At 45.5% G+C, this 224-nt stretch overlaps 1 protein-coding gene across 1 annotated transcript in view; it reads left to right on the forward strand.

Annotated features, from left to right (window-relative positions):
• Positions 1–224, forward strand: part of LOC119586102 (nibrin-like) — a gene marked incomplete at its 5' end in the record, with an annotated part of 11,415 nt that overhangs the window by 4,711 nt on the left and 6,480 nt on the right. Inside the window, 1 exon segment of the mRNA XM_037934794.1 lies at positions 5–137. Coding sequence (XP_037790722.1) covers positions 5–137 — 133 coding nt within the window.

Genomic DNA, 224 nt, shown 5'->3' on the forward strand with positions numbered 1-224 from the left:
CCAGGAATTGAGCCTAGACAAATCTAAAGTCGACTTTTCCCCGCTGGAGGCAAGGAAAAGTGTGCTGCAGGGTCGGACACTTCTGTTTTCCTCAGCCAAGCAGATCAGTCGGATGGGCCCGGCAGTTGAGCTGGCAGGTAAGCTGGGGTCTGTTTCATTTTAAGAAAAAGAAGAAAAGCGGACCAGCATGAGAAAATTATAATGAAAGCATGTTAAAAAAAAAA

Source organism: Penaeus monodon, chromosome 21 (genome assembly GCF_015228065.2).
Source record: "Penaeus monodon isolate SGIC_2016 chromosome 21, NSTDA_Pmon_1, whole genome shotgun sequence".
Taxonomy (NCBI): Eukaryota; Metazoa; Arthropoda; class Malacostraca; order Decapoda; family Penaeidae; genus Penaeus; species Penaeus monodon.